Source organism: Solanum verrucosum, unplaced genomic scaffold, assembly GCF_900185275.1.
Source record: "Solanum verrucosum unplaced genomic scaffold, falcon-dt-bn FXZP01000177.1, whole genome shotgun sequence".
Lineage (NCBI taxonomy): Eukaryota > Viridiplantae > Streptophyta > Magnoliopsida > Solanales > Solanaceae > Solanum > Solanum verrucosum.
In genome coordinates this window covers 598,183-620,416 of record NW_026020401.1, presented here as the reverse complement: position 1 = coordinate 620,416, position 22,234 = coordinate 598,183, and the positions used below count along the sequence as shown (strand labels likewise).

At 30.0% G+C, this 22,234-nt stretch overlaps 2 protein-coding genes across 2 annotated transcripts in view; one reads left to right on the top strand and one right to left on the bottom strand.

The window, feature by feature from the left end:
* Positions 1–22,234, bottom strand: part of LOC125839970 (non-specific lipid-transfer protein 2-like) — a 554,062-nt gene that overhangs the window by 347,736 nt on the left and 184,092 nt on the right. The gene's annotated exons all lie outside the window — the stretch shown is intronic.
* Positions 4,302–8,437, top strand: LOC125839942 (alanine--glyoxylate aminotransferase 2 homolog 2, mitochondrial-like). Its single transcript, XM_049518904.1, has 9 exons — positions 4,302–4,625; positions 5,730–5,960; positions 6,286–6,456; positions 6,858–7,001; positions 7,088–7,267; positions 7,392–7,617; positions 7,762–7,875; positions 7,962–8,048; positions 8,174–8,437. Exons 1-9 carry the CDS (start codon positions 4,386–4,388, stop codon positions 8,215–8,217), a joined length of 1,437 nt encoding a protein of 478 aa, XP_049374861.1. The 5' UTR covers positions 4,302–4,385; the 3' UTR covers positions 8,218–8,437.

Here is a 22,234-nt window from a genome sequence, read left to right as displayed (position 1 = left end):
GTGCTATTCTATCACTACCTAATTGTATGGAGTACTTCTTATAGGAGATACCTTCCATTTGGTCTTTTTTGCCTCACCTATCCCTCCTCCCTTTTCCCCTATATGTTTCAATAATTTACTCATCCCAATTTGAGGTATATGGGGTTCCAACTCATTTAATTATACTTCAAATGGACCTGCACTATATATAGAAAAGCATCTGAATTCTCAGACATTGATAAGCAATAATAAAAAGCAACCATATTAAGTGCAAGTGCTACAATATGTGCACTGAGTAACTTTTTATTAACTTAATTAAGTTTGATATGTGATATGAAGATTTTAAATCTCAAATCATTATTTTAATTCATAAATATCTTGAAAGAAAACACAAACCTCATGCTTGACCTGTAGAAATTGTATATACCATGTGAAATGAGTATATTAAAGAATAATTATTATTGGTGACTAGTCGGTCTTTATAAAATTATGTGTATTTGGAAGTTTGTGTTCATTATAAATATTTATTTATAAATAAACAAAACATGTAGATATGTGATTTATTAATGGGGTGCCTTAAGATATTTAAATATATTTTTTAAGTAGTATGGTTTGATCATTTGGTAATCAGATTGTAAAACAATTGAGGAAATTTTGATAGTTTTCATAACATGTGGGGTTTTAATGTATGAGAAAAAATACAATTTAAAAAATTCAAATTGCATATCCAAACAAAACTTCAACTTTAAATCAAGCTGATTTCAAATCATGATTACATATTGCGTGTCAAAAAGACCCCCAAGTATACTCTTTTCGTTCACTTTTACTTGTTCCTTATTTCAAAAATAGATTTTCACTTTTGTTTGTCACTTTTAATATATATATATAAGAGAAAATTTCATAAATAGCATAGAGATTAAACTTAATTAATTACTTCCATAGCTACAATTTACTTAATTACGCTTTATAGCTATAGTTTCGTTTTCTAGGATATGTCAATTTGTATATTTCACTTGTCAATATACAAATAGGGTAAGTATATATAAATTCTCGTTTATATATTTCATTTGCCATAGGAATTTTTCAGAACTTCATTTGTGTATTTCGCTTGTCAATATTCAAACAGGGTAATTTAACATGATTTTTTCATAACTTATACAAATCAAATGCATCAATGAATCGTATACAAATAGCTAGGGTAAGCAGATACACAATCTGGATTCGAATTATACAAATTCTGGATTTATACAATTAGGAACCGAATAGCAAAATTTAAGAGACTGTGGCCGTGAATTATAAATACCTGAATCTATAGCTACGGAGTGTAATATACTATAAATGTATGGCATTGATCATAATTTTTCCAATAAAAAGGACAATTACTTTTTTCTTATTTTACCCTCGACATTAATTATTTATTCCAAATTTTTTTCTAAGACCTAAAACAATGCGTTAATTAATTAATATAAATATAAAAATAAAATACTTACATTAGTCATTATTTTATAAAAGACATGTAAAATCTAAAATGAAAAAGTAAAAATAAATAGAAAAATATCTTTTTTCGATTTTTCATTTGATATTCGAGACTCACTTTACATCTCAAACTAATTCAAATCTACATGTATAAGATTCTTTTTTTTTTTAAAAGAAGGTGTTGAGATTTTAGATGCGAATGAAAAATGGAGGCAAGTTGTCTTATATAGGAGAATGGAGAAAAAAATTATTGGATAATATTTTATTCATATAGTTTTAAAATTTAATTAATACAAATTCAATTTTAAAAGTAATCCATATCTAATGGATATTAATCTTTTACTCTTTTTTATTTTTTAAATTTTTAATTAAAAAATATAAATTCAATTAAAAAGAAACGATACAATCCAACTCGTGAACTCGACCACAACTCATATGCGGATATACTCTCATTCTTATATAGAGTTTTGCTAGGTAAGAAGTAGGGGTATTGACGATTTGGATAAAAATTGGTTTAGATTAAAAAAATGAAGTAAATCGATTAAATAAATTGATTAATTGGATTTGCTTTGGTTTGGTTTTAGATTTTTTAAAATCAATAGTATTTTGTTTGGTTGTGATTTTACTCAAAAAAATCGAAGAAATAACTGTACTGAGCCGATAAATTATATACAATACATAAAAATTGTTTTTATAAATAATTTTAAAGATCTTGTATATGTTTTTATCAAAATTTATTTATTACTTCATCTATCCAATAATACTTGTCTAGTATTGATTTTGCACCTTTCTTAAGAAACTATAAATAGATGGATAGTTTTAATATATCATCCTTTGAATATAATAAATACATGTCTTGTAAAATGAAATAGAGAAATAACTATAATTAATGATAAGTGTAAATTAGGAACTAAGTGTAAAATTATCCATTGATTTTATAAAGTGGACAAATATTATTGGATATCCCAAAATAGTATAGTAGACAACTATTGTTGGACGGAAGGAGTATAATTTACTTATGAAAGCAAAAATGTCCAAGGTGAAATTTATCTTATTGGTTTCATGTATATGAGTGTCTATAAAAATTCTTTGTGGGACTAAAAATGTCATAATCTCTACTTTCTAGGCCAAGCTAGTGATTTTTGAAGTTTTATTCATAGTAAATTTAGTAATTGAAAGTTTTGTAATGTCAGTCATTCTAACTATTTTTCGTTTTGAATGGATTGTTATAACTTTTTTTACGTTTTGAATAAAAAATTTATTTTATTTTTGTGTATGGTTAATAACTGAATCAAACCTGATAACACTCAAAGCAATAAATGTATATATTATTTGGTTTGATTTTGATAAAAATAAAATAATTGATTAGGTTTAAATTTTAACCAATAACTGATTCAAACCAACCCGTGAACACCCTAATAAGAAACATATCATATGTTACCTCAATCATATTTGCTAATAAAGTATAAATTAGTTTTTTCTCTCCTCAATATCTAAAAAGATAAAAAGATGTGTTCTTTTCAATCAACCATCACATGTTTACATTTTATTGTGACCTCATCCTAAAGCCACAAACATCTTTTCACTTTGAAGATATTATAACCTTTTTGATAAGGCTTAATAATAACAATACATATTTATGTTATCTTTTATTGACCATAAATTCATATGTTTGGCCTCAATTTTACATACATAGAAAATCTGAAAAACTCTCACTGATTTCTGATTTATTTTTTTTGCATCATTCTTTCAAAAGAATGCCAAGTGTCTGTTGTGTATAATTTGTTCCGTTATTTGATTTGCATTGTCCCGGTTATAGAATCATTTTTTTCCGTTTTATCATAAGAGATAATAACTCGTATATCTTGACAATAATGAGGAGGTTAAATTTCTTTAAAACACGCAAAGAAATTATAAGTTCCAAGTAATTTGCTACTAACAAATTATGAGTACCAAATAAATTTCTCAAAAACATACTACTAATAAGTACCTAACTAAATACAATTCTAATATAGTACAATATTATTTCCAGCAATACAAGTAAGCATTAATTGAAATTACGTAAAGGGAACGTAACCAAAATTATATCTGACTAGACTCTGAATGTACTTTGGATATTATTCCAAATAATTATTAGCAATCAACCCAACCAATGTTCATGCATTGTTAAGTAATAATAATGCTATAATAATATACAATTGTTCCTAAATTAATAATCGAAAGTTTGATTTGTTTCACAAGGTAATTAAAATTCAAACTAGCCACCGAATTTAATTATTTTAATTTGCAAGTACATATTTTGAATACACGTGTCAAATATGACCCAAAACTTAAACGAAAAAAATATAACTAAACATTTTTTTATTAATTGAGTATATTACCAATACACGATAACATTAATTCATTATCAACTTGACATATAAAACATTAACGAAAATAGCATATTTTAATATACATGAAAATCAATCATAAATGTATATATCATAAAATACATATGTATGCATATAAAACATTAACGAAAATAGCATATTTAATAAAGGAATAATTTTTCTATATCATTTTTATTAATTATAAATTATTTAAATATTGAAAATAAATACTATTTAATAGTAATGATGAAATAGATATAAAATAATAAATTATTTATTAATTTTCCAAATTAGTCAAATAAAATTAATAACTAGCTTTAATACATTGTACTTATATAAGTAAGTAAAGATAAGAAGGAGTATTTTATTTTATTTTGAGATTATACTATAAGATAAAGACACTTTAAAATCTTTCATATCAAACCCACCCTTTATATACATGTGAGCGACGTTCCAATTTCATTCTATTTCAACACTAATTCTTTCTACTCGTCTTCTTTTTCTCAGACCATCGCCGGCAGCAGCAAAAAAATTCTCCGGCTTCCGGTCGTCACCGTCAACATGCAGAGGTTTGTAACAGCAAGGGCAAAATGGGTAGGAGAGTTGCGAGGTTTATCGCAGCGTTGTTATTCTCAATTTGGCTTAGCATCCCAAAAGGACGATGATATGATCATCAATCCTCAGATGCCTCACTTCGACTACTCTCCGCCGCCGTACAATGGACCCTCCGCCGATGAAATTTTGAGCAAACGGAAGGAGTTTCTTAGCCCTTCTATGTTTTACTTCTATGAAAAAAATCCGGTGAGTTCCTTTTAACTAATTAGCTGATTGTTTAGTGAAGAATTAAAAAAAGATAGAATTTGTAGTATAATTAAGTGGGGCTTAAGTTAAAATTGAGAATAATTGGGTTGTGTAAAGTGGTGAAACTGCTTCATCCTTGACTAGCGTTTCGCGTTTGAGCTCTGGCACAGAGTAAATCCTGTCTGCAGTGCCCTGATCAGGATTTAGTCCGGGCTCTGCCGAACACCGGATCGAAAACTAAAAGAAGAGTTAAAATTGAGATTGAGACGTAATTAATAGTGTTTTGAATGATTTTGGTGGCACTGGGATGATTATTTAATGTTATCTAACCAATTATTGATTTTCGTCGTGTTTCTGCGGAGTTAACGTGACTTGATCCCTTTAACCTTTTTTTTTCTTTTCATTGTCGTCTTTCTTTTCACTTCTAATTAGCTGTATCTAATTACGTGCTCTGTCTCTTCAAATTATCCGTTGATATGTTGTTGCTGATCTATAAAATAGTTAGTCTCAAATTATTTGTCATTTCAGAGTTTAGATAAAAATTCATTTTTCTTTTCCCATTTTCCCCTTAAGAGTAATTGTTCTTGAATACTACAAACAACTCAATTATGGGGAAATGACACATAGATAAAGTATGTTTAATGAAGAGAGACTATATATTAAGATAATGAATAAGGATGAAATAGTCAAAACTCCTCCTAATTAATATTTTCTTAAGGGGCATGTAAGAGAGAAACATGACACATAATCTGAGACGGATGGAGACAAGTTTAAGTATTATTTCGATGCTGGAATCCGTATGTCTTAATCTAAAACAGGTATTGGAAATATTATACAAAAATGAAAATAAAAAGTAGTACAAGTTGTCTGATGCTGAATTGTCGACGCAAGAAAGTCTTAGTAAATATTGTGAGGCTTAGAGTTGAATCCAGCAAACTACCTTGAGGTCTGTTTTATGTTCATTTTGTAGCAGTATAAAGTTTCATCTTCAGATTCAGTAGAGGTTAGCTCTAGTTTGAGAATTACCTGATTCGGTATTCTGTAATTTCATTTTGGTACTATTAATCTTTAGATTGGGAATGTGATTGTGGTTATTATGTACAGCTGCATTTGGTACATGGAAAGATGCAATACTTATTTGACAGCAATGGACGTCGATATCTTGATGCATTTGGAGGAATTGCAACTGTATCTTGTGGACACTGCCACCCTGATGTGGTAGAGGCCATCGTAAATCAAACCAAACGCTTACAGCACTCGACTATCTTATACCTCAATAACGCAATTACTGATTTTGCTGAGGCACTTGCTTCTAAGTTACCTGGTGATCTCAAGGTAGTTCTTTACTCTCTGGTTTATTATCTAGAGCACCATATCAAGTTATGCCTACAAAGTTTAACTTCTATACACAATCCATGTAACTGTCCAGACCATCCATAAGAAATGCGGTCAGTATCTTGGAAAATTACAAATGAGTTTAAACATTAACTTATATGCACAATACTTGTAACCATAAAAAGTGAAATCAGCAGCCTAGAAAATTAGGCAGGTTATCTTCTATAATGGATACACTGATAGTGTAAAAGTACTTTGCAATGCTATTGTTTATACGTTAAATCCATGTCTACAATCTGATCGTGACATATGATTGCTTTTCCAGGTTGTGTTCTTCACCAATTCCGGGACTGAGGCAAATGAGTTAGCAATTATGATGGCAAGATTATACACCGGTTGTCATGATATCATTTCTCTAAGGAATGCTTACCATGGAAACGCAGCTGCCACTATGAGCACCACTGGGCAAAGCGTATGGAAATTCAATGTAGTACAGGTACAACTTCGTATTCTGCAATGTTATTCCTCTGTGTTTGCTTGATGCAACCATTCATATGACTATTATGAAGTTACATTAAAGGGGTTAATGGAATGCTCTGTGTTTTACTTGGTATCTTATCATCATTAAGAAGTTACAGTCTTATTATGTTGCATTTTCTCCTTTGTTAGATCTGATATTCAGTGGAAATGTAGAGTGCAGCGGAAAAAATAGCCACTAAATAAAACTTTAATGTTTTTATCCATTCTAAAGTTGTATTTGATTATCTATAACAACTGGAGTATTAGGAAATCTGCAGTAGTGTTGCTAGGTAGCTTATGAGGGTGCTATAATGTACAAAACCTTGTTATGCTTATTACTCTGTCTCTTGTTCACTTACTATTTACTTTGCTGATCAGAGTGGAGTGCATCATGCCATAAACCCTGATCCATACAGAGGTGTTTTCGGTTCTGATGGTGAGAAGTATGCGAAGGATGTTGAAGATCTTATTCAATTTGGAACATCTGGAAGGGTTGCTGCTTTTATGTCTGAAGCTATACAGGTACTCTTCCCTGATGTTACCTTGTCCATCTAAATTCCATAAAACATCATGTGTATCATCCTCTATAATGTTCCTTTTAAATGTAGGGTGTTGGTGGGATAGTTGAATTGGCTCCAGGTTACTTGCCTGCTGCATACAGTGCTGTACGAAAAGCTGGAGGCCTTTGTATTGCAGATGAGGTTCAATCTGGATTTGCTCGCACTGGAAGCCACTTCTGGGGATTTGAGAACCAAGGAGTGGTTCCCGACATAGTGACAATGGCAAAAGTCAGTCTCTTCAACAATGACAATCTGCTATTTTACATACTCAATGACAAAAGAAGACATCCGTCTCCTGATTATAATTCGGCCAAAAATTAATCTTTTTTATCTTTTCCTCGTTTTTCTCTAGGGCATTGGAAATGGAATACCCCTTGGAGCTGTGGTAACGACTCCTGAGATTGCAGAGGTCTTGTGCCATAGTAATTATTTCAACACATTTGGTGGAAATCCTGTTTGTACTTCTGCAGGACTTGCTGTCCTTAGAGTGATTGAAAAAGAAAACCTTCAAGAAAATGCTCATGTTGTTGGTTCCTACTTGAAAGAGCGCCTTATGGCTATCAAAAATAAGCATGAAAGTAAGATATTTTTCTCCTCTCACCTTTATCATTATTACCTCTACAGGAGGATGATCAAATCTTTTTTTTTTTTGGGAGAAACCACTGCATTTCTTTCATTGTCACTTTCAATTGATTATAGCTTCTGCAATAACGTTTATGCAGTTGTTGGTGATGTGAGGGGAAGAGGACTGCTTCTAGGTGTTGAACTAGTGACTGACCGCAAACTGAAAACTCCTGCTAAAGCTGAAACTCTTCATATCATGGACAAGATGAAAGGTAACTTTCTCTTAAATCATCATCCTTTTGTCCAGTCGTTAAATTACACCTTACGTATTAACTTAGTTTTTCTATTCGACTTAAAGATATGGGAGTACTGGTTGGCAAGGGTGGATTCCGTGGAAATGTCTTCAGAATTACTCCTCCACTTTGTTTCACTAAAGAAGATGCAGGTACATTTAAGCTCTCTTTTCTCCTTTCTCAAAGGAAATTAGTTACCACATGTTTGCCCAATTCAAGCTATACTCTGTCCTTTCGAGGAGTTTTGGCTCTTATATATCTGAAACTTTGATTGCAGATTTCGTGGCGGATGTGATGGATTGTGCAATGTCAAAGATATAACGACTCCTCTTCACTACACGCCTCGTACGTGTGTCTAAGATGCTACAGTTCAACAGCTTGGTAATTATCCTATAGCCATATGATAATGGCATAGTTAATGGAACTCTTTTATATAGCTTTTAATCTTCATGTATGTCAGTTGAAAATCAGCAGCTACTTCAGTACGTACAGTATCTAACTATCATCATATAATATGAGTCAACAACTCGTTGTCTCTGGATATCCTGTCTTGTTTTTCTTTATGAGCTAGCACATCATCTTACTCTAAACTAGTACTTAATAAATAAAGAAGAAGTAATGAAAAAAACAAACTGAAGCCCTTTCACGCACTAATGAAAAGCTCTTTGCACAAATCAAAGCGTAAACTACACAATCACGTGAAAGAAGCAAAAACTATACTTTTCCTCCCTCCACCATGAGTGTCGTGCAATGAAGTATGCATTTTTCTTGTTTTCATCATCATAATTTTGTTCTTGTAGCAAGAAATTATTATAATTTCAAACCACCAGACAGGAACCTATTCCTAAGTCACTGAATAATTTCTTTGATTAAATTCTTTTATAATTTTTTTTCTTTTACAAATTTATTTTAGAACTTGAGACTATTGTCTTTTAAGGTGACACTTTCTTTCAATAATTAAGTGAGATATTAAAGGTTCATTGAATCTGATTGACAACTTTGAGGAAATATAGAGGAGGATCCAGGATTCGAAGGGAATGAGTGTTATATCGTATAAATAGGATAAACGGATAGTTTTTTTCAATTTTGAATTATAATTCGAGTTATTTATTTTTTCGATTGATATAAACAAATTGATCAAACATACATATTTAGCAACATTTTCTTTTAGATATTCTAATCTTAAAGATACCTAAGTAGTTCGTTTTTTTAGGAATAAGAGACCTTATTCTCTAAAATTTTAAGAAAACAAGAGATTTTCCACGTTAAAAATTTGAACTTTATAAAAAAAATCATCTAATACCATATATAGTTCAGAAAAAAAATATAAAGTTGTAGCTTCAACTCAATTACTTTTACTTAGAATGATGTCGATAAAAGATCGAAAGAACCTTTAATTTCAAAAGTTCTAACATAATAATATCCATCATCTTTAAAACTTTTTTTAAAAAAAAACTATTTAAAAGTGTTTTTATTAATATTTACGCGTTAAAAATTTAACACTGATCTGTAATTGTTATACAATACACACAACACTTATATCAATTAAAGATTAACACTTGATGAAAGAAAGTAAATAAAAAAAATTAAGAATTAAGTCAAGCAAAAAATAGTTAATTAGATAAATAAATGTAAAAGAAGTAATGGAAAGAAAAAAATGAAGTTGTTGCACACATTAATGAAAAAGACAAAAACAAAAAAGAAAGAAGAGTTGAAGCCCCTTCGCACAAATCAAAACGTAAATCATATAATCACGTGAAAGAAACACAATTATATATTTTCTCCCTCTACCATCGTGTGTCATGCAACAATGTAGTACACATTTTTCTAACGTGTGTGTGAATATATATTAATATATTTATGCAATCAAGAGAGTGCTTAATATATAGTAAAATATCTACTTTATTCATATATATTAATATATTTATGCAATCAAGAGAGTGCTTAATGTATAGTAAAATATCTACTTTATTCATTTATATATGCCACGTAACTAAAATAGTACTTAATGTATAAATAAAGTGACAATTATAGTGTTTCATATATATAGTGTAGTTGAAATAATTTTTGATCTATGAAAAATGATAATTTAGTTCAAAACCTTAAAAGTAATGATGTAAGTTAAACAATCTATTAAGTTTAACTGCACACGCACGTGAAAGAAACAAAAAATATATTTTCTCTCTCTCCACCATCATGTATCATGCCAAAATGAAGTATACGTTTTTCTTTTCGTTTTTAAATATAATTTTTTCTTGCATGAGACCAGTGCCGGCTCTATGCTTTGGGAAATAAGGCTTTTGCCTTAGGCCCCCAAATTTCAGGGGTCCCAAATTTTTATCAAGAATAAATTATGTGTTAAAATTTTATAGAAAAAATTGATTATTTATGATAAAAAGTATATATTTTTTAAAAAATATATTAATTTACCCACTTTAACATCTTTTGTACTTTGTTAAAAATAAGAATTAATAGTGAAAAGTGTTGAACAAAGTGAATTACAATTTTTTTTTTATTTCGTTTTAAATTTTAGTCTCAAGCATTACTACAATCATATTAAAATGGGGTATACCAAGTCATCAACTTCTTACGTCAAATTCTATGGTTCTAAATCTTATCTCTATTTAATATTTATCAACTTATTACTTGTATAATTATGTTAACAATTCATATAATAATTGTCTCACTAAAATGATGTTTTTCAATGTTGAGTTGATAAAATTTTACCTGAAACTAATAACTAAAAAATAATATTAAAATACTAATAATTTTCATCTAAATAGTGTAAGAAAAATAAATTTTGAATAAATATGTATATGAGGTTTGATTATATTTAGGCCCCGAATTGAAATTTCGCTTTAGGCCCCTAGTCACGTTGAGCCGCCCCTGCATGAGACATTAGTAAATTATAATTTCAATCACAAAAACATACGCTAATTTTGGTACAACTTTTAAAAATTAAAAATAGCAAAAATATTGTATAAGATTTGATTATGGTCGAAAAGTTTCACTCTCACTTTTTTAAAAATGTTTTTAAACTTAAAAAATTATATTAATTAACCTGATGCACACATGCAATGATGCAAAGCACGTACTCTAAACTAGTAATAGATAAAGAAGAAGTAATAGAAAAAAATTGAAGTCTTTGCACCCATTAATAAAGAAGACCAAAAAAAAAAAAAAAAGTTGAAGCCCTTCGCACAAATCATGTACTCCATAAACTACGCAATCATGTGAAAGAAACAAAAACTTTACTTTTCCTCCCTCCACCACGTGTCGTGCAACAATTAAGTACGCATTTTTCTTGTTTTCCTTATAACATAATTTTATTCTTGTAGCAGATGACATAATTGTACCATAATTTCAAACCACTAGAGAAGGACCTATTTCTAAGCCATAATAATTTTTTTTGATTAAATTCTTTTACAATTTTTTTCTTTTACAAATTTATTTTAAACTTTAGATTATTCTCTTTTAAGGCGACACTTTATTTCAATAATTAAATAAGATATTAAAGGTTCATTGAATTTGATTTACAATTTTGAGCAAATATAGAGGAGGATCTAGAATTCGAAAGTTACGGGTGTCACATCGTCTAAATAGGTTAAACAAACCGTTTTCTTCAATTTTTGAGTTATAATTTGAATTATTTATTTATTCGATTTGCGTAAACAAATTGATTAATCATGGATATTTAACAACATTTTCTTTTAGATATTCTAATTTTAAAGATATATACCTAAGTAGTTCATCTTTTAGGAATAAAAAACCTTGTTCTCTAAAATTTTGAGAAAATAAGAGTTTTTTCACGTTAAAAATTGAGCTTTTATATAAAAAAAATCATCTAATACCATATAGTTGAGAAAAAAAAAAGTTGTAGCTTTAACTCAATTATCTTTACTTAGTGTGAGTGTCGGTAAAAACTCGAATGAACCTATAAATTCAAAAGCTTTGATATAATAATATTCATCATTTTTAAAACTTTTTAAAAAAAAAAAACTGTTTAAATATGTTTTTATTAATATTTATGTGTCGTTCAAAGTTTAATACTGATCAATAATTGATATACAATACACACAGCACTTGTATCAATTTGAGATTAACACTTGATAAAATATAGTAAATAAAAAAAATCAAGAATTAAGTCATGTAAAAAATTGTTAATTAGATAAATAAATAATATTGAAAAAGTAATTGAAAGAAAAAATTGAAGCCCTTGCACACATTAACGAAAAGACAAAAACAAAAAAAAGAGAAGAATTGAAGCCCTTCGCACAAACCAAAACGTAAACTATATAAACACGTGAAAAAAGCAAAAAATATACTTTTCCTCCCTCCATCACCGTGTGTCGTGCAACAATGAAGTACACATTTTTCTAATGTGTGAATATATATACATTTTTTTTTTTATTTTTTTTTTATATTACCCTTATTTAGAAATGGGACTTGGGTTGGGACGAACACTGCACCAGATAGTAGTACCAAATGTTACATGAGATGTACTATCTACAATTTAACTTTTTTAAGCTTTTGCCTTTTCACACAGATACGTGTATTGCACTTAAATTGCACTTCCCTATTTTGTTTCTTTTTGGATATTTGCCTACTTTTTCTACTCATGTTTATCTCTTTTATTTGATAATAATTATTACCAATATTTAAAAATGCCAGTTTGAAACAGACGGACGCTGCATCAAGAAACAGTACAAAAGGCAACATAAAGTGTACTTTAGAGTTGGACTGCACTAAATTTCCTTGCTCTTTCCTGTTAATAACACGTGTGATTGCACATTTTCTTTAGCACACCACGTGTACCACTCAGCAGAAGAAACACCCCACCTCACCAATACATAACTCTAAAGGAGCAAAATTGGATCTCATAGCTTCTAAGGTCTCTGAATTTTCTCCTGTCAAATTGATGTTAATTAATAGATAAAATTGTCATATTCTTTAGCAAGATAAAGTGGCTGATCATAAGTTCTAACAAAGATTTCAACCATTGATATTCCTCCTACGATAAGTTCATAGTTTTTAAGTTTATGATTTAAATTGTTGAAAAACATCAACTTTTATTATTTTACTTTGTCGAGCTTATGTATTTTATGGTAGCTCATCTCATTGCATGTTATATATACGCCTTTTTGTTTCATTTAGAAGTCTAGGAGGCAACAATTTTTTTGTTCAACATGCGTTTTAGTGGTGAAATGGCATTTTCATATTGGAAATCTATGACAATACAACAGACTATTTAATTTCCTGTTTATGGGGATTGAAAAGGGTGTTATTCTTCAGGAAGCTAGGGTTTTCAATGATCCTCAATTGAATGCAAGAAGATGCTCATAGGTATGGTGTTCTATTCCTTTTTTGAAAAAAGAAATTGTCGTGCAAAAGTAAATTTACACTCATTCTGTTTTGTGCCATGATAAATTGGTTAGACTAATTTGTTGTCTTGCCTTCATTTTTGTGTGCCTTTTCGATGCTTCGACTCATTACAAAGCTTTTGTATCTCTAAATCAGGGCGACACATTTACAAAGATTAGCTCTACAGCTATTAGTTCTGACAAACATGTATTCTGTTTTAAAAAAATTGGCATGACTGTACAATGACATGTTACAAGTATGATGCCCCAAATCATGGAATCAACTATATATGCTTTCGTTAGGTTAGACTGCCTACATCACATCGACTCCTGTGTGAACACTGGTGTTCGTAGACCATACTATCTTTTTGTCACGCCCCGAGCCTACACCCTGGGCGGGACTGACACTCGAAGACCATTGCTGGCCCCAAGCGAACCCTTGGCCTGACTTACTTAACTCAACGGAAGACTTAACCTAAACAAAGATAAGTTCATATAATAAACTGGAATGTTATAAAGGAAAATTCAACTGGCCATTAAGGCAAACTCAAGTCTCAACATGGAATAATGACAATGAAAAGACAAAAAAAAAAAAACTAACATCTGACTGTCTATGAAGCCTCTAATAACAACTAAGGTGGATGTTGGGACAGACCCCACAACATCCTAATAAACTAAACTACAAAGCAATGAAATGGATCCTCCGAAAAGCAAGGAGGCTCACCAACAGACTCTGGACTGCTCACTGGATCAACGATGCGTCGGGATGCCGATCCTAGTTACATGTGTCTGCATCATAATACGATGCAGGCCAACTGGTATCAGTACATTGAATGTACGAGTATGCGAGTTGGAATGCTAAAATACATAGGCTAGAAAAAATCTGAGAGAAACTGAATAACTTACCTGGCTCAACTCAACTCAACATGACTGAACTCATTTCAATATAAAGCAGTTTAAAAGCAAGTGCAATATAAAGAAAAGTTGTTTAAAAACATGATATCAACTCTGTGTGTATGCAAGATACAAATAACTCTGAGATATATTTAAAAATACAATAAACTGATGTATATAAAAATACAATAACTTCTGTGGGAGTTTCTCTAACTGACAACCACCACTTAAGAGCTATAGTGATGATACAACGATCTACCTCACGCTGCCAGCGCATCCTATACCTGGCCAAAGGTATAGGACCTGAACTGCCTAATGGATCCACTAGTCTATTTCGAAAGGGGTTCATCTAAAAAGTATGACCCATTTCTACCCATGATGGCTACATGGTTTTATGGAGACATGAGTTATCTGAACTCATGCCCGCCCCCAATTCGGTGCTCAATACTACTCCCAAAATATACTAGCTCTTATGTTTTAAAAACATACTTCTTCTGTGATTTGAGATTAGTGCTCAAAACTTAGCTCAAAGGCTATCTTGGAAATCTCAGTTTCCCTACTTGCTTCATTTAGAAAGCTAATACTCTTTTCTGAAACTAGCCCGAAGGCTCTTTGGAAATCTCAGTTTCCGCTCTTATTTAAATGTGAAAACATTTTAAATCTCTTTGGGAATACTTAGTCCCCATATTCTTTTGAAGAAATGAACTTCAAATCTTTACTCTTTACTCAACTTGATCTTTAAGTCTTAAAACAAAGTTAAAAGCATTTCGCAAAAGACTTCTTGAAAAGACTCTAAGAACTTCCTAGACTTGGCTCTTGACTTTCCTTGAATTTGAATTTATGGATTCAAGGTTCATGATCTCATGTTTATGGAGGATCTCAATAACAATATAGCAATTCGATAATTAGGAATAGAACTTTTAAAAGAAACACGAACTCAAGAACTCAAAATCAACTTATTTCAAGAATACTCAAATCTAGGGAAAAATCCTAGATTCCTCTTTTACTGATTTAAATGTAGATGTAAGGCGTGAGTATGAACTAGTCCAACACTATGATAGCCATACATACTTAAAAAAAACAAGGTTCTTGAAGAATCTTGAAGAAGAACTTGATTAGAAGCCTTGAAACCCTAGCTTGAAGGTAAACAATCAAGAAGACCTTTCTTGAGATTCTCGAGTTAGTTTCTAAAAATCTCTATAGCCAAAAATTATGATTTTCATGAGTGAAGATGAAAATCTGATTGTTTTGAGCTTTTTATTAGTCAAGAAATTCGTTGATAGTTTTCTTGGAAGTAAAAAGACAAAAACGATTATTTTCAATATTTTCCCGTCGGCTAATTTGTAACAGCACTGTATAGGTTTACTAAAATAGTCATAACGTTTTACTCAGATATTGGATTGATGTGAAACTGGTGGGGTTGGAAAGTAGATTCAATTACCTTTAATTGAATAGGTTATGGCTCACGTAACTCTTAATATTCTAAGAGATATGGTCGTTTAAAGTTGACCTAAGCAGAATCTTACTTCAAAACTTAATGAAACTTCAAGAACACTTATCAAGAACTCATCAAGAATTCTAATCTTTAAATTTCAAGAACGAAATCATGCTGAATAAATCATGATTGGTGTGTGGGTGAAAGAACCCAACACTATGGAAGCTTACATACCTTAATGGATTGAATCCTCGGCGAAATTCGCAAGCAATTCCTTACGACGACGAATCTAGCTTTTTCCTCCTTTTCTCTTTTCTTGCGTTCCTCCTCCAAAACCCTAGCTCTATTTGGTAAATGTCTAAACTGATCTAATTCAGTTTAGACCCCTTATTAATTACCAAAAACGAATTAAAATAAAAGGTAAGGAAAAGACCAAACTACCCTTAAAAATCCGGATTGGACATTTCCTTAATCCAACAGCCTAATTTCCAAAGGGCATATCTCACTCATACGAACTCGAAATCGCGCAAACTTGGCGGCGTTGGAAAGATCGTTCCAAGAGATTTCCAACCATATCTATAAATACTCCTAACTCATCCTGAACTAGGAGTTATGATCATTTGAAAATGACAAAAACTCAACTTTTCTTGCTTAAAATTTCCAGATTTCCCTTGAACTTTCCAAAAACGAAAATTTCCAGATTTAAACTACATTCTAATTATTTCTAGATGCGGGAGGTTACACTTTTAACTGAAGAGGTAAAAGAAACAGTCAAGAAATAGAGAGATGTGTGACATTAGCTATCAAAATAAAGCAACTACATCTTATGAGAAAATGTAAAAAGGTTCTGAATTTTCATTTGTGGGCATATGGGTTTGGAAGATATGGATAATATATGATTGTGACAAACTCCTCGATATGCATAGTCCATTGTTTTTACACGATAAAGAGCATTATTTTCATGAATTCTACTTCACTTTGCATCTCAGAAAACCTTTTTTTTAATCTGGACTTTTGTTGCCCTAGATAGAATTGGTATTAGTGATTATGTCTTCATCTGTATGCCATACCATATGATCTTCACCTTATAAAAAAAATGAAAGATGATAACATATGCTATTGCATGTCTGCTTGAAGTGAAGGATAATTTTTAGTGATGCATTATATAAAGTGTGTTAGTATGATATGCTTGGTTTTTGTACCAAATCTGCCTTGATTTGGGATTTATATCCTTTAGACATTAATACATCAATCATGTTTGATTGTCATTTATTTTGACAGTTTTGTGAATTGAATTTTTAATGTTTGTGTTCTCCTTAAAAGTTGTTACTCTCACCAAGTTCTTGACATTTTGATAATGAATTATGTTATATTAGTTTGTTGGAGAAATTGCTTAAGGGATCATACGTATTGTATAAGATATATGAAGCTTATGTGGATGTAAATGAAAGTTATTAAAAAAATATTCAGTTGACCTCTGTTGCATCGGTCACTCTTATTATGTTTCATTTATTTTCTGTGAGTTTGTCAATTTGTTTTTCGCTGCTTTATTGTTGAGTCCATGTGTTGCTGAGTGCTTTATTCTTCACTCTATCTTCCTCCGCTTCTTGATTGTGTAGTTTTATACACATTTGCCTGCTACATTAGTATTTAGAAGATAATGTTAATTTACATTCCTCAATAGTTGCATGTAGGTTAATTTTGCATTTGTATAAATTTTGAAATCGAAACTTACAGAATTTTAAGGGATATTTTGACATTAGATGTTAAGAATTCAATTGATCTCGAAATGCAGATAGTGTTTTTTGGAGTTCAAGGGGAATAATGGGTGAACACTACAACAAAGTTGCTTGATAGAGCAATGGGTGGTTCATATAGAGGTAAGGATTTGAATCGTCACTTCTTCAAACAGCTAGAAGAATTTTATGGCAGCTTCAATTTTTAGAATCGAAAACATGATATTTTATTATTAGTATATCAATTTTTGCTTTCTAAAGCTCCTTTTTTTCTCTTTGTTAACTACTGTAAGATTACAGTTTGTGTCAACAATAAGTGGTGATCAAATCTTTACTTCTTCATTTGTACAATCTTTTAAATAACTGTGACACCAAGCTCCATTCTCTTCACTATTGAAAATTTTAGTCCTATTTACTAAATTTCAATGGTTTTCTTCGATTTCTACAGGTTTAATGACTTTTGACGAGCAACAAGTATTGTTGCGTTGTTAGTACCATTTGCTCTTCCTTTTAAGGTATTCTCCTAATTCCATTCAATTGGTTCATTGTGGAATTGTCTGGATGAGTAGTTGTGAGCTTAAGATTCCTTTTTTGTTTCCCTTTCTCTATGACTATGGTTCTTTTATGCACTTCTGTTTTTCGTGCACGTTAGTATGAATTTCAATTAATTATACAGTAAATAACTTGACATGTATGTCCCTTCTACATGATCTTTTTAAGAGCTAATGGTTCACTCTGTCATTGGTAAACCAACTTATTTCTTAGTTGGGAGAGGAAAGTAAAATAAGTTTATGTTGAGAAGAGTTATTCAGTGGTGAGATTAATTTTACAAAGTAATTGATTTATCCTTTAACTTAAAGGTAAATACATAAATTTCTTTAATCTCAAATGTTTCAGACACTCTAGATACCTTGTTGATCTTTGAGTTTAAAAAAAAACAATCATTTCAAGACTTGGTTGTATTGTTAATATAACTGGATTTGCATTTATGTGTTTCTTCACTTAATTTCTATTTGAATGTGAAGATTTTCTTTGGCGTACCATATATATGACTTAATTCCTAAGAGAGGTCTTGGGTCTTTGACATCACCGTTAACAGGCTTTATAGCTCAAAGACACCTTAGTAAAGGAATTTGTTCATTTGACATGCTGAAGCTTGTACCATTGAGGATAAATTCTTATAACTCTCCCTGTTTCAATTGGTTTTGCTTACTTTGTTGGCATGGTGTAAAATTGTTGCAAGGTTTGGACTTTAATTGTTAGTTCGTCTGAAAGAATTGCTTTGTGTTGGAGAACTGATTTATAATTTCTTAGTGTACTGAATAATAAATAGTCAGATGAAAGCTAATAGGAGAACTAAGTACATAAAGTTATAAGCTTTTAATAGCAGAATAGTTGAACCAAATCAACAAATCAAAACAAGAGGACTCAAAAAAAAAAATGGTGTAGAATTATAGAACCATTGGGAACCTTTAAAATCATATAGAAGATGCATTGAAATCTATATTATAAAAGAAACAAAGAACATTACCAGCCATGAAGACCTAATCATTTAATGGCACATTAGCAGAACTTGAATAAAGGAAATGATCCAAAAGTATTTTGGTGTAGAACAACGAAACTATATATTCATGTTAGTATTCTGTCACCCAACTTACATATAGTCTTTTTTATACTTATCACATTCATTTTCAATCTTTTTTTATAAGTATGAAAATTAAGTTTGATTTGGTATATTCTATGACTAAGATTTGCTTAATTTGTAAAATCTATGGCAGGAGCTATGGTCTATAAATTAGAATCAAGGACAGGCTAAGCTCTTAAAATAATGACAACAAAGAGATGGAGGTGACTATATTTCTTCATGATTTGTAGATCCTTGGTTCCCTATCTTCAATGCTTCTCTCATTTGATTTCTTGCATTATGTTATTTCAGTTTAGATATTTACTTTTTGCTTCTCACAGATTATTTTAGTTCATAGGTGTTTTCTTGTTTTTTGTAGATACTCCAAAACTCTTTGTAATTTTTGAAGTGGCGAAAAGTATGATTACCAACCAAGCTGATGACTATAACTCCTGCTCAGAGGAAATGATCATTTCAACTAAAGAAATTTATTTGGACAACTACTGAGGCAAATGAAAGCAAGACATCTTGACGCTCTGACATGTGAAGCTACAACATATGCAACAAATCAAAATATGTTCAAAACAGAGAGATCAAAAAACAAATCCATTTACAATGCTAAAAGAAAATGCAAATCAAACGGCAGGAAAGTAGAGCTCACATACATTTTGGTTTTTCTTTTTTTAAAAAAGTTTTGTGAGAGGAAGTGAAAAGTTGTTAATGAGATTTCTTTAATTTTAGTTATTTGTGGGATTCATATTTATATGATATAAAAAATAATAATAATTTTGCTATGCCAATACTTTTTTTAGTGATAAATTTGATTGAGTGATTTTATTGATAGAAATGTCTAAGTTTAGTGATTTTAATGATACAAAATAAAGTTTAATAACTTTACTAGATAAATTATGAAAATTGAGTGACCTTTTGAGATATTAATTCGAAACTATATTTACAGATTCTGTCAATCTTTTAAAAATTATTTCTCATGTATTGCGATTATTATGAGATAAAGTGGACTGACAGATCAGCTCCAAGGCCTGAGTGCCTAGGTTGCAGTGGTAAGAGTCGATGCCGATGACTTCCAGCTGCCAGAGTCTTCGATAAGAAAGAGGCGTCTGGGAAAAGCTATGTGAAGTAAAACTAAGGTAGTCGGCATAGATATCATTATGGGAGAAGTTGATCGTTGAAATGATAATTGATACAACAGAAATAGAGACTATCAATTCTTTTTCCAAATTGGAATCCTTAAAAGAAGTCTATGGGATCATATGGGCTTGTCCCTATTGTGGCTCTTGTATTAGGAATCACAATAGGTGTGCGGGTCAAAGAAGACCAATAAAATCTCGATTCAGCATAAGCAAGGGATGAGAGAGGCCTTACGAGGGCTCTTTCCCACTTAATAGATTCATTCCTTCGTTGACGTGTTCTGAGAGTTCTTTAACAATATGAATTTTTTATGCTTTACATGATATATCTATTTGAGTAGCCTTTATGTATTAACTTTTTTTCTTGTCAATTACTACTACCTCCTTCATTTTATTCCTTTATGACAAAAGGTTAGACATTAAATAAAATTTAAGATTTCAGAATACATAAATTGTTGGGCTTCGTGCCCCGTGCGATGCACGGCCCCCCCTACTAGTATATTAGAAGAGAGAGTTTGAGACACTTTCAACATGACTGTTTTTTGCCATATTTAGAAAGCTTCAGGGCAATTTGGTCATTGCCCCTTGCTTATTTAGAAGGGACACAACAAAATTGCAAGATAAACTTGCTTAGAAAATTTGTACTGCTTGCTTTGTTATTTGGATCTCAGCAAAAACTCTTTAAAAAGTCCATCATTTTCTATTTATTTAAAAATCATGCCTGCCATTAAAGAATATGATGGGTCCTACTTTTTTGTTTTTTCATTGATGTCATAAAACATGGGTCCCGCTGAATATTAAGTACTTATTACTTTTTATTGTCATAAATAAATATTCTCCTTATTTAATTTTATTTGTCTGTTATTTAAGAATATATTTTTTTTATCTATTCAGTTTCACATTTTAAGAAATATGATTTTTTTTAATCCATATTTAGCTTTCACCATTAATTACTTATTATTTCTCAAATTATTTTTCAAGATCTAATACTATTAAAGATCAATCAATAAAAATAGTGTGGTAAATAGTTAATTATTATTTTCTAAATTGGTGTGCCAAATTCAAATATGACAAGTAAAAATGAATAAAAAAGTAAAATAATACATGTTATTAGCACTTATATTAAAAATATTTTCTTTTATTTCACTTGTTATTGTGATAAATTAAGAAAATTAATTATTTTCAAGTAATTATCTGAAATTCTAATAGTTAATTCAAAATTTTGCAATATAATTAATAGTTTTAGCATGTTAGTTTTTGATCATTAAATGAAAAGATTGTGGGTATTATATTTTTAAAATATTTTTTAATATTAGCTTGCTTGAAAAAAATTGTTATTTCTATTTTGTCATGTGGACTGTATCAACAATTTTTTTTAATCACTCTTTTCAATTAAATTATACATTATGCCTTACCCAATATTGAAATGCATTAAATTTGTAGGACATTGAACTTTCTAACTCGACAAATGTACAAGATGCTCAACTTTTTTTTTTGTTCTAATGAAAATGGTTATTCTAATGTCTTCCATATAATTTCTCATTTGAATCACATGAAAAGTAAATAATTTCATCATTATACCTTTCATTTGAAAACTCAGATTTTTATCACTGTTAAATTTAGTATTCCTTAAATTTAATATAGTTAGGTCATTTACAAAAATGATAATATATATTAATTAAAATTAAATAAATATTATATATTTTTAATTTTGTTCTTATACCAAATTTTATTTTTATTTTACCAAATTAAGAGAAATTATTTATTTATTCTTAATATTGACTTTATGATTAAGTAACTATATTAAATACTAATAGTCAAATTTAACTTTCAATGCATAATTAATAAAATTAATATATGATAAATAAATTTCTTATGAGTTACGTGTCAATATAGACCAAGTAAAACGAAATTCAAAGACATATTTATTAAGTCGGGTTCATAACTATATGTTTCAATGTACAAGATTTTGATAAAATAAAATCTTTAAAGTTAAATTATAATGTTTTTGAAATTTAAATTATTAAAACATATATAATGATTTTATAGAAAAAATAATATCATATAAAATTAAATGAAAAGGATAATAAATTCAACTTTTACCATGATAAGGTTGAAAAATATCTTACTCTTGCTATATT